Source organism: Syngnathus acus, chromosome 6 (genome assembly GCF_901709675.1).
Source record: "Syngnathus acus chromosome 6, fSynAcu1.2, whole genome shotgun sequence".
Classification (NCBI taxonomy): Eukaryota; Metazoa; Chordata; class Actinopteri; order Syngnathiformes; family Syngnathidae; genus Syngnathus; species Syngnathus acus.
In genome coordinates this window covers 11566674-11579344 of record NC_051092.1, presented here as the reverse complement: position 1 = coordinate 11579344, position 12671 = coordinate 11566674, and the positions used below count along the sequence as shown (strand labels likewise).

The window sequence follows — 12671 nt, the reverse complement described above, 5'->3', positions numbered from 1 at the left end:
TTCGAATGTTATCCATTTTAAAGGTAAACTGTACTTAACAGAAAAAGTTATGACACTGCATCATTATGCAGTTTGAACTGCAGTGATTCTTCAAGTACCGCTAGAGGGAGCCTGCGTACCATTAGTGGTATATGACCGGCTTAGAAAATGACACATCTGGAAATCCCTTATCAAGTGCCAGAGCGAGCTATTAAGTTACCTGTTTATACCACGTTTACAAACCTTGAGGACAAGAAGGAAAAATACAGAAAAGGTATGTTTAATTACAGAAAATTATATTGCTATAGCGTCGTGAATTTGTAACAAAAAAAAAACACACAAACATAAAAGTTGCGTAATATAAATATTTCATTTCATTGGCTGCCCCATAACTGATTTAATTCAAATCTGGCGGGAAAAATTCACAATGTCTCCCTCCAGTGGCATAAAAAGTAATCACACATATATACCAAGATAAATTGTAATGACATTTTTCAGCATGAAACCCCTTATTAGTTTCTCCAACAATCCACACGAAAATTAGCTTTAAACTAACCTGTTCGAATTCATTACAAGATTACAATTTCAACGCCAATTAATGATCTCTGTGGCATTCATCAAGTTGAAGGAAATACATATTTTCATGCATTTATTCATTCATATGGACGACATAGAGTAATCAAAAGAAATGGGTTGCAGCAGTGTCAAGGCCGTCTTGCGCGCTGAGGTTATGCCCGGTGTGTTTAAGCACAATGATCAGGCATTATAACCGAGACCTATTTTTAGTGCCGCATTGTGTGATGTAAAATGATAAATGCACACTGATTATGATAATCCCTTAAATCCTGCAAGGCCGTTCAAACCGTGCATGTATGATGCTTTATCAAAGCCAAGGTATGGATTTAAGGAGAAGAATAGAGGAGTAAAACGACTATGTGGATTTACTTTGAGATATGAGTATGAAATTGATATACAAGTTCTCGTATATCAAATATTTTTTTTCCCATTGCAAACAATGGCAATGCAATTAATCCATTGCAGAATTCAAGAAAAATGTGATTCATATATTTCATTGGCGCTTGGCAAACCAGGTAATGGAGCCTTACCTCCACCAGCTGCTATTTTCTTTCCACTGCAGCAAAACCAATGTGAAGCGATCGTGGCCGGATATTGTGATGTATGCTGCCACTGTCGTCTGTCGAGCCCTAGCTGAAGTGTGTTCAGATACAGATTTGGTCATGGAACAAATTGAACTCGTATCTCAACGCACCACGGTATGTTTAGAGCATGGGTGTCAAAGCCAAGGCCCGGGGGCCAGCTCCGGCCCGACAGATCATTTTATGTGGTCCATGAAAGCAAATATTGTCTGTCAACTTCAATGACCCTTGCTACAATCAGTACCTAAATATTTGTCATGTGTAGTAAATAACAATCGTTTAACCATTTTTACAGTAACTTGAACAATTTGTTTGTACCCTCAAATTAAATTTTAATGCACATCTAAGAGCAATGAAACAAAATGTATAAATTTTTACTAGTACTTCGACTACTAATAGGAATAATAGTAGGAGGAATAACTATTATTATTTTGAGGAAAACTTGTGCGAAAACAAAAGAAACGCAGTTCATTCCCATTGGAACGCAGTTCACGGCCTCCCCCGTGTCCGGGGCAGGGGGGCTGTGAGACGGGGGCGAAGCGGCGCCCCTGGCAAGCCGAGTAGTGGGAATGTTTTGTCCCCTCCTCTTCCGACGATCGAACCAGAACCATTCATCTCTCCCCTCCTTCGGCTTTCACATCCGGGTTACGCGCCAGTGTTTGTCTCCTGCGTCTGTGTCTGGACCGTGGAATCATTTCGCCCTCACCGAAGCAAGCACCGCGACGTGCCGCAGCCTGTCTCCCGACTCCGCGACTCGCAGACCGTGCACAGCTCCTGGCGTGAGTCGGTTATGCCGCCCAGCTGCGGCGAGTCGCACTGAGGCGGGCATGAGGCGGTGGTGGTGGTGATGGTGAGATAGTAGGCAACCAGCCCGTCTGCGGTGAACCAAGTCGCCTCTTATAACGATGTCGAAAAGCCTCAAGAAGAAGAACCACTGGACCAACAAAGTCCACGAAGCGGTGATCAGCCGCAGCAAGGACGGCGAGCTGGGCTTCGAGCTGAAGGGGGGCGCCGAGCTTGGCCAGTTCCCATACTTGGGTGAGGTGAAGGCGGGGAAGGGGCTCGTCCAGAGTGGCAAGCTGGCCGAGGATGAGTTGCTCCTGGAGGTCAACGACATGCCCGTGGCCGGCCTCACCAGCCGGGACGTGCTGGCCGTCATCAAGCACTGCAAGGACCCGGTCCGCTTCAAATGTGTCAAACAAGGTGAGCAAGCCAGCCGCAGTCGCGACGTATTTATGTCAATTTGCATCGGCGCGCGCGCGCGCGCGTGTGTGTGGATCTACATGATCATCTGCACACTTTTCCCTCACTTATTGTGCGCTGTCAATGGAATTGAGTGGGATTTTTTTCCCCCTGGTAGCGGATTTTCACAAAGCATAAACAGATGCTAGCTGGGCCTGTTCTGTGTGGAGCTCCAGAACCGGAACCAGTAATAGTAACCGCGGTTGTGGGTATCACAATCCGGAGGGGGCGTGCCCGTCCCCGGCATGTTAGGGTCTTGCTCCGGATGCTGAAGGAGACAGTCACTGACTTCTGCTGCAAGCACACACACTGACCGACACGTGGATGCCATTACAGGGTTGTTGCAAACATAAACCTGTCTAATTAACCACGGACCTGACTCTTATTGATTACTGCTGCTGAAGTTAATGTGGCTTCAAGGAGCAAAATTCCTAATTCAACTCACAAACACTAGCAGATAAACAGATAGCTGGCTGGGTAGATGAATACAAGAGAGATGAATGATCAGTAAAAAGATAGATGGATGAAAGGGCAGATGGATACATGAGTCATTAGATATAGTTGGGTTATAAATGCATTTCCATGAAAAGCTGAGTGGCTGGTTGGGTAGATGGGTGGATGGATGATAATTGCATATTGATGGGCGGAAGGAAGATGGTTGAATAGACTGGTTGGATAGATAGGTAGATGGCCTAATAGATAAATGGATGGCTATTGTATGTGGGTTTAATACACAAAACCCAGAAGACGGACGGACGGATGGATGCATTTCCAAACTGCCCTGAATGATCTCAACCAGTATGAATGGTTTGATTTGATCAAGATATCTGGAAGGAGATATGCAAAAGAAAAAAAAATCAGGCTACAATGTGGAATAATTTAACATTTGGAAATGCTGAATGTAAACAATGGACTCGTAAAAATGGGGAACTTTTGGTAATGTGAAAAATAGTCCCCAGATGTTGTGAAAGTGCTGAATAGTTTGAATCTCAAAAGGAAATGATTACGAACTTTTCTGCTCTAAATTCCTTGAATAGTTTGTGTGTGTGTGCGTAAAATGTAGAATTTTTGGAACGTGAAATGAATTTTTGGAATCATTTAAATGTTGAATTTATGTAGAAGCGTAGTAGGTCAAAAACCATCTAAAATAATATTTTTTTTGGGGTGTGGCGGGCAATTACATCTGTGGATGCTTTCTTCAGGCAATCAATAATAATCTTACACTTTGCATTATTACCCCTGTTTAGGGCAGCACGTTTGTACCGCCTGTAATGGGATGACGAAGCATCCCCAACGCTATAGCGGATGCATGTCGACTTGCACACTAAACTCCAAATAGGGCTTCAAGTACGATTTAGCGTTGGTCGTGGTGAAGATGTTTCCTCTTCCGCGGCATAAAAGCAGCATTCCGACAGCGTCTTGTTTTCTGGGACACGAGAAAAGCACAAATCAAACACTCGGGCCGGTTATTTTTGGAGCGAGCCGAGGATTTGCCTTCCTGGGCTGTTTGCGGCGCTCGCCTCCGTGTGATTGATTATTGAGTTGGAGCTGTTGACAGGGGGGAGCGGCCTGCCATGTACTAACAGGTTAAATGCTAATGCACATCTATCTCACACAGGTCTATTTTCTCCTCCCTCTCTTCTCCTTCTCTTAGCCAGTTAAACATGATGTGTTTATTGAACTCGGCTCCTCACACTACTCCGTGCTCTTCCTTGAGCTCGATGATAGCTACTGTCACTGGATATTTCATGAGGCGCACTTGATCAACATAAATAAAAGAGGTGCTTGCTATAAAGATGGCTCTCGTGATTTTAATGAATGATTTTGTCGATTAATTGATGACTCCAAATTTTAAAATTCCACTCCTACATTAAAAACAAGATACTTCAAATTGAATTATTACATCAATTACATCAATTAATTATGATTCAGTTTGGTTTGCAAAATAAAGACAAATGTTGATCATTTCTTACCAAAATAAAAGCAGATATTTACAAACGTTTTAATTTGATTCAACGCAAATTTAAGTGCACTTTCATGGAGGACTACAGAAATCAGAACATATTTATAGTTGACGGACTAAAATGATGAAATCAAACAATGTCACTTATATGATTGAGCCCAAAAATCTAGAAGAACTGCAGTTTGATGCAGTTCCAGAAATTTAAGATTATAATATTTTTTGCCAAGATGCTGATAGAGGTGCCCTTGAGCAAGACACTCAATTTGTGTCATAAGTATAACACAAGCTTACGCGGCCTTCTGGAAATTGAGTTTTCGCCTTCAGCGATTGAGATTAGTATACTAAATTTAAAATAAATCTAATTGAATGCCAAGGCTGCAGCTTAGAGATGGGCCACTCCAAATAGAAAGTACATTCTGTATATCTGTTTTCAAATGATGTCAAAATTAAAGACTTTAGGGTGACTGTACAAACATCTGAAAAATCTACTCAAGTAACTATAAGTCTTTGTGATTCGGTATTTCCCAACACCGCGCTACAGATGGAGATGGTGTGAAGGAGCTGGTGAGAGAGCGCGAGAGTGAGAACACACACACCTTCTGGGAGATTTTCTCACCGACGCTTATCTATACGTTGAAGAGGAACAAAAATACTTTGACTGCTGATTCTTTAAATGAAAAACACAGCAGTGGTTTCTATTGCAGCGTTTTTCTCGTAAGGTGTTTGATTTGGTAATAAATGACTCAAAACAGTCAACTCTCTCCTTTTGTCACAAATAGCACAAATAGTGATAAAAATAAAATCCCAGCTATTTTGGGTTGTTTTTATTCTGATTATTCTTGGACCTTTAATTGACGCGCGCCCTTCCCTTTGGTAGCAATCTCAACATGGTGCAATGTCGAAGTTGGCATCCAATTTATCCATAAAGCTTGCAAAGCAACATATGGCAAATCATCAATCATTTTAATTTACACTTTGGCGCTGAGGTTTTGTGAGTACAATATGTGCTGATTAAAGAGAAGAAATGAAATGATTTGAAAAGGTTGGCATGGCCTGTAACGTATAAAGGGAGCCTAAAATAGTGAAGGATGATGCTCATTTCAAATTATTTCATCACAAGTCAGTATTTGCAGAATGCATCTGTAGTATGTTTTACTTATTAAATATATTTTTTTAAAAGCTGTCAATAAATACAGTCAATCCACACTTCAGTGTACTAGTTAGGCAAAACTACTATTGGTCATTTTGGTGGCTACTATAAAGGGTTCCGAAGGCTACCAGTGATTAATTCATGCCCACTAGTTGGACCTAGTAAAGTTACTAAATACAACACAGTAGTCATCTGAGCGTGTTAATTGCATACTAGTAAGTTAAAAGTACAACTGGAAAAACACTACTAGCAAAACTCAGTTCTTTTCCAAGTGCTTTGATTGGTCTTATTGGCGAGAACAAAGAGCGCACGAGCCTGGATATCAAGGATTTGAGGGAAAAAAAAAATGCTCTCCATATCTTTCCAAGGCCTTCTTGAGATGATGGAGGGACAGATGGAATTGAAGGGAGGTCACCTCCCCTCCCCTCATTTTTCACTCTGGTGATGTGAAGCAGTCCTGCGAATCAGTGCAGAACATCCTATCGGTTCTGTGGTATTAATAACCCACCGAGCTAGGAGAGAAAGATTTTATTTCATTAAAGAAGGGAAAAAAATAGAACAAATTGGAGCTTGAAGTGTCACGGCTACGGCCGGAGGATCAAGCTTCACATGGAAGACAGCCTGCCAGTGAACGTCCAACTGGTCCACTTGAGAGAATTGGGTCAGCAGCACTAGTGTCGATGCTGCTGGGATAACGGCCATGTGCTTTGATGATGGCGATGGAATCACCATGGGAGAGTGTATGTAAAGTACAGACGAGGAAAACAAAGGCGGTCATCCGATACGGCATTTAAAGCGTGGAAAATAGCTTGAAGACTAATCCATTCACTCTGTTGAACTTAGTAAACACATTGTAAGCGTATTTCAACACACACACAAAAAAATGCAAGAATAATAAATTATTGTCGGAGCAAAATCAATATCTAGATACTATGGACACAAATTACTACATCTAATAATCAGCATCTCTGGTGAGCATGATTTACTTTATTTAAATGTTTGACATTTTGGTATCATAAATGTTCACTTCTGAGAGCCAGAAGCACCTCCGCATCTGCGGTTGATGCTTTCCCCCAGCAGAGGACAGCAGCAGGTCACTCTGATGGCTCTCGGAGTGAAACAATTTTGACCTTCTGCTGTCTGTCTGGACACACATTAGCCCGCGTGGGAAAAACAAAATATGTCGTATTAGTAGCGGTTGTTAAAGTGATGGAGAAATGAAGTGAATGAACTCGGATAACCTCACGATGCAAATGTTGTAACGCTGAGTCATGTGGAAAGAAACTTTAAACTCAGCAACTGTGAAGATGGTCCAACTTCTTTAAAGGTTTCTGACTTCTTTCACCTAATTTTCTGCAGGTTATCAAAACCTTCATCAAAATGAACAAAATTGCTCCTGAACAATTGAGCCACGACTATCTCTAAGTTGAAGCAAATTTTCTTTAATTACTTCTTGTGCCAGCACATAACCACTTTTCCAGCTTTTCTCAAACTCTGCTTCAGAACGATCAAGACTGAGATACAGAAATAAGCCAGTCGAGACCTGCTGTCAACTGTAACCGACTTTGTCCCATTAAAGACGTTCCACTTCCTTCGCCAACACGGCACACCTAAAGTATTTTCCCGCAAATCTTTTTGCCGCTCAAAATCAGTTGTGAAGTGTTCAAGTCATTCCCCTCGTTACATCAAACTTTGAATGTGAAACACAATAAGCTTAGTGGTCTATGTAATGATGTTAGAATCAAAACGGCGTGTTTTCCACTCGACTAGTTAAGGGTTAAGCTATCGCCTCTCGTTCGGGACGTTATCTGCTGACTGTCATATTTGAGTGGGTGTAAGTGATGAAGGGAAGAAAGGAACTGACAGGTCAGTACAGTAGAACGGAATTCGAGTCGTTGCCGTTTGGACTCAGAAGCGTGAACGAGGGCCTTAATCTCGACGGACAGACTTGATTAGACTATCTGGACCAGAGCGGCTCAATGAAGCATCGCAGAGTAGAATCATTATGGCCCCGCTCAGCCATAGATGCAATTATTATTATTTTTTAAAAATCTTTTTCAGAATTCAGCCAGCATCACAGTCTTATTTCTTGGCAGACCCCCCCTCACATTTTCAGGGCAGTTGTTAAAAACAAGAACGCTCTCCACAAGTAGTTGTGCAGTTGAAATGGACCTTTTTTAGACAACAAAAAATGTCTTCCTCTTATTTTGCCAGCGTATTGTTTGCTATGTTTCACAGGAATGCCAAATGTTTTGGCAGGTCATTGGCTTACTTTAGGAACACACTGCTCCATCAAGTTTGAGCAACACAATCAGCGACGATCTTTTCAAAGCTGCTCTGAAAGCAGGACGTCACCAAATTCATTGATAGCCACCTCACGCTGAATTTGTCTCCCGAGCTCTGATATTAAGGGAGTGACGGGACTGTTTTTATTGGTCGGCTGTCAGAGGAGGATGCTGTCAGGAATATTAGGCCAACCGTTCCTCTGCTGCACCCCCCCCCCCCTTTAATCTAGAAGTCTGGCTCTTGGTGGTCTCTTGTCGTTGTAAGGGCTCGGCTGTCGTAAATATGCGTCTGGTCTTGATTATGCCGCCGTCGAGAAAAACACGCAGACAAGCATCATCATTAGGATCAGTCTCAGGGTGCGGGGGTTGGAGTAGGAAGATCAATATTAAGACCTTTACGAGAGAGTCCGTGTCATTTACTATTAATAATGGACTTGGGTGTCTGCTGTAATAGCACCATTAGGAGTCCTGGAAGGAAATTGTTCATCCACGGCTAGAGAACACAAAGTGTACACAGACATTTTAATGCACGCCCACACGCAGGACACACGTAGGCTTTCTAGGGCACCAAACTCAAACTTGAAGGTGTCAAACTAGGACACGGGAGGATGTTGTTCTACATCAGGAGTGCCCAGTATATCGCTGCGTAGGGTGAGGAAAAAAAAAGGTTTTTGTTGTGCATATTATTATACATCCATCCATTATATGTACCGGTTGTCCCCACGGGGGTCGCGGGCGTGCTGGAGCCTATCCCAGCCATCATCGGGCAGTAGGCGGGGAGCACCCTGAAGCGGTTGCCAGCCAATCGCAGGGCACACAGAGATGTACAAACATTTGCACTCATGCTCACACCTATGGGCAAGTTGGAGTGTTCAATATGCATACTAAGCATGTTTTTGGGATGTGGGAGGAAACCGGAGGACCTGGAGAAAACCCACATGGGCACTGGAGAACATGCAAACTCCGCACAGGGTGGGCCAGAGGTGGAATCGAACCCGCACCCTCTGAACTGTGAGACGGTGAGATGAGGTGGTGGCCAGGAATTTTAACTCACTGGACAGTGCTCTGCGCTCCCAATCTGGAACTTTACTGACAATTTCTGAATGAAAAAAAAAAGGGTAAATATTACTCCAAATTTGATTCAGTTTGAAATTGGCTCTGAGCATTTTAGCCTTTTCCAAGTGTTCATTTTTTTACTCTGTGTTCAAAGTGAGACCCAATTGACTTTCGAGTAAAATGTACTCATCAAATTTACTCTGTATGTTTACAAGCCACCTGTGTGTGTGTGTGTGTGTGTGTGTGTGTGTGTGTGTGTGTGTGTGTGTGTGTGTGTGTGTGTGTGTGTGTGTGTGTGTGTGTGTGTGTGTGTGTGTGTGTTTAGGTAATGAAATCTGCCTTTAAAATATCAAGCTGAATGTGTAATGTAATCAGAAATGTGCAAGAGTGTGCATGAGCGAGACATGTCATTAAGTGAGGCTGAGAAAGGAACAAAAAAACAATAGTTGAATGCTGGTATTACTGCACATCACACCAAAAAAGTCATGAAATCAGGCGATTCTGGTCATAAACACAAAAAAAGCCTTCATAGACTGTGTATGTCATTTGCACTGGTTTAAGATCTGATTGCTGTTCAACGTGATGGTAGTAACAATTATTGGGTGTGCGCCATGTTGGTGCTTGGATTCCCACTTGTACATCTTGTGTGGATTTAAACATCCACAAGCTGTCCGTTTCTTCCCTCAACCCTCAGTAGTCGTCCATCTTCTCACGCTCCATCTTCCTGACGTTCCCTTGGCGCTGCTTTGCCGTATCGATCGCAGCTCTCCACCGTCACGATGGCTTTTGATAGCGCAGAACCAGAATTCGTCTCCAGGAAACCTTTTCTTATTTGGCCAACTGCTTTGTGATCTCTGCTGCCCTTAGGTTCCCATACCTTGCATGTGCCTGTTGTCATTGTTTTCTCCTCATTATGTGGTTTCACTCTTATTTAAATATTATGCTCTCAAGGGAAAAATAATCAAGTAATTTGTATTTGTAGACGTGGTCAAGTTGATTTCAACTTGAGGCCGCAATCCCCATCAACATACAGCAGGGCCTCGGGAAAGACATAATGTTAAAAAATCAGTCAATTGTGTGGAATTGGGTGTTGATTAATCTTGACTTGATATCTTCAAGCACTCTTGACACCGTCTCAACAAATTTGTGACATGAAGATGAGCAACGTGACCCCAGATGTTTTTTTTTTTTAATGAATGATTGTTAATTACTGTAAAAAAAACATTATTCCTGAAAATACACAATTTACTTAGTATTTTCGAAACTCAGATATAAACCAATAAAAAATTATTTTAACCCAGCATTTAGCAATCCCTAATCTGGACAGCTAATATATTTAAATTTGACGTTGAATTGCTCTGTGGGTAAAAGCCTTCCTTTGCAAAGATTTGCAAAGATTAGTTTTACATTGTTTATGATCGTGGTTGTATTTTGCTGTATTGTGTAAAACTGCACTGCAATGATAAACGTAGTGAAGCACAGTTGGAATTTTTAGAGGAACTATTACAATAGAAACAAATTAGACTTAAGGTCCCGGAATAAAAATTCTTCCAACTGTAATTTAAATGGGAATACATTTTGTGACTCCAACACAAAAAAGGACCATTTTAATGAGCCCAAACATTCTCATTAATGTAAAGTACATATAAAATGGGGTGTTTTCACCGAAATTGGTCTTGCTGAGCTGACTTCGACCTTCTGTCGTGTAGTGCATACATGCAAGCGTGTGTGAGTACGGTACGACTGGTGCGTTTGCATGCGGGCTTGTGCTCCCGCAGCATGACCACGGGCTTGTTTACATTTTAGAGACGAGTGAATTCAAGTTAGCGAGAACTCAATGTGGCATGACTGCACTTCACCCTCAGCCTCCTAGGAGATAAAGTGGGCACGTCGCAACTAATTATGCCTTCCCAAATTGGACAAAGGGCTCATGTTGTTTTGCACCTCGTTCTACCAGTGTGCCATTATAAACAGTATGTTGTGATTTGACTGTATAATAACAGCTTAGAAAGTTCTCAATCCAATGTTACACTGTATTGTTGGAAGGAAAACAGCAGCTCTGATTCTCTGCTGTTGCCATGGTAACCTTGGATAATTTGCTCTTTAGATATTGGTGGACCAGCACGATTTGTTTTGTGTTGCGTTATCATCGATATGTTTCTGTTGAATGCAGTTGTAGATGCGGTAGTTGGTGCCTCAACTTTCTCTGGCCGCAGCATAATTGAGATTCTCACCAAAATGTCATCGATTCTTCCTTGGCTTGTTCCCAAACCCTCCACAAACAATCACTATTGTACTTTTTGCACTGTCAGTTGTGACTGCTGCAGTAAAGCCTATTAAAACAACAAATTTAGGTTTGGCCTATCACCACAACTACGGTATTAACAGCTTCTTTTGGTATTAATGGTAATCATGGTTTTGTCCGCTGTGTGACCTCAAACAAATTAGACAAATATTATATTGTCTTTAAAAAAAAAAAAGGTAACAGTGCCCTAGCTTCTGACAAAGAGTAGCAGGTGAGGTGTAAAATAAGTCGGACTGCATTAATACAACCGGATTTAGCGAAAATGTACTTGAAAGGAACGTTAATAACAAAAATGGTCTATGTTAAATGAGGGGGAGAATATGCAAATCTTCTGAATGGGAGGAACAGTGTTAAGAACCTTGGTACTTACAGTCACTAGAGAAGAAAATAACAATGATGGAGTTCACGTTAGGTTCAGCTGCTACTGGACTGTTTTTTTTTTTAAATCCCTGTAGAACTATACTGAAGGGCCCTGTTGTGCTCCTTTGTTGACCTTTTACTCAATTACCATAACATTTGTGGTACAGGCTCATAAGTTCTCCTATTGCATTATGCATTTAGTATGGACACGGTCAGAAATATTCATTTAACAATATGCTTATTGTTGGGATTTTGGTGACGTACGATGCTATTATATTAGCCACCCAACATCAATTGGTGTTCAGTAGTGGATTTTAAATAACTGCTGCATTAGCTTTTTTTTTTTAGGTTGTCAAAAATAAAGCTCTTGTGAAAGTAACTCATCGTAAAGTTATCAATCGGTAAAAATAATGAATTTAAAGAGCAAAGAAGTTCATACAATTTATCAAAAACTAACAACTCATTTTTGTTGTAGAGACTCTTAATCGCGTGCGTGTGTGTGTTTGTGTGCGTGCGTGTGTGTGGCTATTCAGCGAGAGGCAAATCAAGTGCTTAGTAAACAAAGCTACTTTTGTGTTGCCAAGCAACAGACAGATGCGCCTTATACCTGCTAAACAGATAATCCATGCAATGCTGTGTGAAGCTTTGGCTGTGGTTGCTAAGGGTTACACATTAATAACCCCTTACTCTTCTTGTTCTTGTGGTGAAAGTGGGAGATGATGGAATCAATGGTAGACATCTGAAAGAAATAGATTGCTGGGCATCATGGTGGTCTGGTTGTTAGCATGGCTGACTCACAGATGTAAATGAGTGTGAATGCTTGTTTGTCTCTTTGTGCCCTGCGATTGGCTGACAATCAGTCCAAGGTGTTAACACTCAATCCCACACAAGATGGGATAGGCTCAAGTTCACATGTGAACCGGATAGGAAAAGGACAATACAAAATGCATGGGTGTGGATATTTTTGTAAGTTTGGTTGAAGGAGAAGGCTGGAGCTTTTGGTTGATGTTGTCGTTGACGTGTTAGTACAGGAAAAACTCCAATATTCTCCATACATATGTTTAAACTTCCGTCTTCTACAGATTGGTCGGGAGCCAATTGCAGGGCACACACAGACAAATAACAATTTACACTCACATTCACATCTATGGGTGTCTTCAATTGCATGCTTATG

At 41.7% G+C, this 12671-nt stretch overlaps 1 protein-coding gene across 5 annotated transcripts in view; it reads left to right on the top strand.

The window, feature by feature from the left end:
* The first annotated feature begins 1773 nt into the window (after window positions 1-1773).
* Window positions 1774-12671, top strand: part of LOC119124303 (membrane-associated guanylate kinase, WW and PDZ domain-containing protein 2-like) — a 75266-nt gene continuing 64368 nt past the window's right edge. For all 5 annotated transcript variants that reach the window (XM_037254079.1, XM_037254080.1, XM_037254078.1 and 2 more), the window contains exon 1: window positions 1774-2339. In XM_037254079.1, coding sequence (XP_037109974.1) covers window positions 2042-2339 — 298 coding nt within the window. In that variant the 5' untranslated portion in view covers window positions 1774-2041. The remainder of the gene's footprint in view (window positions 2340-12671) is intronic.